Source organism: Tribolium madens, unplaced genomic scaffold (assembly GCF_015345945.1).
Source record: "Tribolium madens isolate multiple individuals breed KSU strain unplaced genomic scaffold, Tmad_KSU_1.1 Scaffold_7;HRSCAF=85;Tcas5.2_LG10, whole genome shotgun sequence".
NCBI classification, from domain to species: domain Eukaryota; kingdom Metazoa; phylum Arthropoda; class Insecta; order Coleoptera; family Tenebrionidae; genus Tribolium; species Tribolium madens.
This window is the reverse complement of record NW_025401050.1, coordinates 9719086-9723002: the sequence shown is the minus strand read 5'-3', so window position 1 is coordinate 9723002 and position 3917 is coordinate 9719086. Positions and strand designations below refer to the sequence as shown.

General features: G+C 30.3%; 1 protein-coding gene across 8 annotated transcripts in view; it reads left to right on the top strand.

Moving 5' to 3' along the window:
* The window catches only part of LOC123010051 (protein lap4-like), a 47888-nt gene that overhangs the window by 6100 nt on the left and 37871 nt on the right, over positions 1 to 3917 (top strand). For 6 of the 8 annotated variants that reach the window (XR_006413070.1, XM_044406682.1, XM_044406675.1 and 3 more), the window contains exons 5-7: positions 1822 to 1985; positions 2047 to 2292; positions 2998 to 3168. Coding sequence is in view for 7 of the 8 variants with exons in the window: in XM_044406682.1 (XP_044262617.1) it covers positions 1822 to 1985; positions 2047 to 2292; positions 2998 to 3168 (581 nt within the window). In the remaining variant the exon portion in view is untranslated. The remainder of the gene's footprint in view (positions 1 to 1821; positions 1986 to 2046; positions 2293 to 2997; positions 3169 to 3917) is intronic. The other 2 variants (XM_044406677.1, XM_044406679.1) reach the window with 2 other exon arrangements.

The following is a 3917-nucleotide window of genomic DNA, read 5'->3' as shown; positions in this document are numbered from 1 at the left end:
AGATTAAAAAGGAAAAATAAAGAATTTTGAATGTGCCATTTTTAACAAGTGAAGAAAATATTTTCGTCAGAAAGATGTTAATTTTGCAGACAATTTTGACTAATTTTTTTTCGAAATTATAAATGAAATAAAAATTATGATCATTAAAAATTCAAAAAAGGTAAGAAAAAATCGCTTTAACTTAAAATATAGAGAATTTTTAAATTTCGAAATATGTAATTTTTTAACGAATATGGATAATATTTGAAATATTTGGCCCCGAACCTTTTAATTTTTTACGATTTTGACTCCTCCATTTTTTTTTCCAAATTATTAGTAAAACGAAAATTGTGATAGCAAGGAATTCAAAAGACACAAAAACTGCTCGGTTTTGAAAAAAATCATAACAAAAAAAGTGAGAAAAGAATTTTTAAATTTAGAATGTGCAGTTTTTTAACGAGTATGGAAATTGTTTTACTGTGCATTAATTATCCACAATTTTGACTCATTTTTTGTTGTTGTAGAAAAGTAAAAATTAGGATTGCTACAAATTTAGAAAATACAAAATCTGCTCCGTATTGAAATATAAAAATTAAAAAAATAGGTAAACTTTTGTTATGCAAAAAATGAGTATAAAGAAAAATACAGTTTGATAGAAAATGTTGCAACCTTTTGTTAAGTTAAAAAAAACTAAGAAAAAATTATACTGCTTCTGATTTAAACACCCAAAAAGTTCAAAGAAGTAAAAGTTTTTTTATTAGAGAAAAAATTGAAAAGAGAAAAAAAAGAATTTTGAATGTGCAATTTTTAACAAGTGTGGAAAATATTTTCGTCAGAAAGATATTGATTTCGCAGACAATTTTGACTAATTTTTGCGAAATTACAAATGAAATGAAAATTATGATCGTCGAAAATTCAGAAAAAGGTAAGAAAAAAATTGCATTAACTTAAAATAAAGAGAGTTTAAAATTTCGAAATATGTAATTTTTAACGAATATGGAAAATATTTGGCCCAGAACCCATTAATTTTCCACGATTTTGACTCTTTTTTTTTTTCGAAATTATAAGTAAAATGAAATTGTGACCGCAAAAAATTCAAAAGACACAAAAACTGCTCAGTTTTGAAAAAAAAATTAACAAAAACAGTAAGAAAAGAATTTTTAAATTTTGAATATACAATTTTTTAACGAGTATGGGAAATATTTGGCCTAGAAAAATGTCAATTGTGCTTTAATTTACCACGATTTTGATCCGTTTTTTTTGTAGTGATAAAAACAAATCAATTAGTTTGATTTAATTGATGTTTTATCTTATAATTAACCAATCGTTGACTTTAAATTAAATCATATTACTCTCCTACGTGCTTGAATTCTAAATCACAATTCGAGTCATGGTATTTCCGGTTGGTGTAACTTTCTATAAAAAAAATTCGCAATCGAATCACGTATATTGATATAGATTTTACTCAAATTATCAAAACAATTTTATAGGGCGTCGCGACGCCATACAATTTTCATTAAGTCGTGACAAATCTTTACGAGGTATTTCATATAAGTACGTAAATATTTACGTTCATTGCACTTATCTAGGTGTTCCCATTTATGGATAAATGTGGAGTATGTAAAATGTGGCATTCCGGGCAAAATGATGACTTCCGACGGATGTTGTTGCCTTGATCGGCATTTTTCTGCATTTATAATCACAATCAATGCGATTTGTCGTAATTACAGGGGGAAAAAATCCGGTGTTTTTTTGTGTTTTTTATTTTTTTTTTGTTGCTTGCACTCACGCTTCGTTTTCGTTTAAGCACCGTTTTTTTTTGTTCGCTTTGCACTTGTTTAGCCTCTGACGGTCGTTTGTTCCGCTGTGACGTGACATCGTCATTATCTAACGGTGCTATAGCTACCACAGATGATGCTGCCAGCGATGAAGATTGGGAAGAAAAGGAAGCAAGTCGTACCCATTCGGTGAAATTCTCCGATCCACAAGATCAAGATAACAAAGAGGTAATAGGATTAACCTTTTTCGACCTTTTCTATTATTTCGGTTAATTGTCGGCTTGTTTAGACTCCTTTCGTGCGTCAGAATACACCACATCCACGCGAACTCAAAGCCAAAGCACATAAATTGTTCAGTAAGGGACAAAATTCGTTGGAAGATAGCGATCTGCATGCGGATCAAGTCGTCGAAGCGGTTAATACGACGATACACAGGCCACAAACACCGCCACCACCGCCGCCACCGCAAATTGTGAGAGAGGAGGTCATCGGGAACGGCGAGGAGCACAGCGAGGGCGAGGAGGAGACGGTGGATGTGAGTAGGCGTGTGATATTGAGTGATATTGGCATGATATTGAGTGATATTGAGTGATATTGTCATTTGAGAGCGGAAAGTATTTATGATCTTGCATCAAGTGTGCGATATTTGATATTTTGTGAAATACCAAGTGTGATATTGGGTGATATATGGATGATATTGAGTTGTTTTGTTATTTGAGAACGAAAATTCTTTAAAATTTTGGTGATATTTGAAATATTTTTGTGGAGGTGCACAATATTAAGTGTGATATTGATTGATCTTGGGATGATATTATCATTTGAGAACGGAAACTATTTAAGATCTTGCGATTTTTGTAGTTTGGTAAAATATCAAGTGTGATATTCGATGATATATTGATGATATCAAGTGATATTGTTACTTGAGAACGTAAATAATTCAAAATTTTGCATCAAATTTGCTCACTAAATGTGATATTTAGAGTATTATTGTGGATGGCAAAATATTAAGTGTGATATTTGGATGATATTGTCATGTTAGAACGGAAAATATTTTTTTTTAATGAAAAATATTATTGCTGATATAATATTTGAAGGAATTTTTATGTTTGTTTAAAGAAACTAGAGTAACTGAAAAATATCAAACGAATTAAGCTGATATAGGGTGCAATATCAAAAAAAAAAAACGATTTGTTGTGATTGAAAAACGTCGTTTTGGTGGCAAAAAAAATTTCGTATGCAGGAATTGGTTCCAAGACGTGTGGGATTCACCGGTACCATACCTACCGGTGATGATATTGACCCAACATCACGTCCTAGTCGATTGCATCGTCGCGATACGCCCCACCATCTTAAGAACAAACGAATCACAGCGACGATCGACAAAGATAAAGTTGCTTCCATCATTGCACAGGTTTTACGAATTTTTTTTTTCTAAATTTGTGTGTTTTTCGTCTCTTTTGTATGTGTGTTTTTTGTTTAGAATTATTTTTTATGGTTTGTGCATGTATTTATTGTATACAGAGTGTCCTAAAGTAAAGTTTGTTGTTTGTTGTGTTTTATTATTTTCTAACTTTTTTTATTATAGATTTTAAAGGTAAGTATTGATTAGTTGTGATGTGTCAGTGTTTTTTGGACACTCTGTATAACTCGTTCGATGAAAAAAGCGATGCATTAAAAATTGTTTTTATTTTTAAATATATCAAGAGACATTAGAATTACGCTTTGAGTAGAATTCTCTATTTTTTTTCTTAAATAAATTGAATTTTATAGCAAAGAAGCGGCAAATAGGTAAACCCATATTTGCCGCTTCTTTGAAATAAAACTCTTTTTTTTTCTTTAATTTCTGGCATTTTGTTGTAAGTACAGACATTTTTTGTAGTTTGAATGGAATCCCATTTTCTAGGAAGCGGCAAAGTTATAGCCTCGATTATGTGCTCGTTAAATAATATACTATTTTATTGCACAAAAGAATTGATAAAAATGAGTGAAATGTGATTATTTTTCTTATAAATTTTTGGATTTAAAAAAATTAAACGTCAACAATGTGGATGACATTTTAAAAATTATCGAAAAATTTGAAATTAATTTCGAAGAAGCGGTAAATAGCAGTTTACAGTTTTCTGTAATATTTTTCATTTCTTGGCGTAATTTTTGATCAGT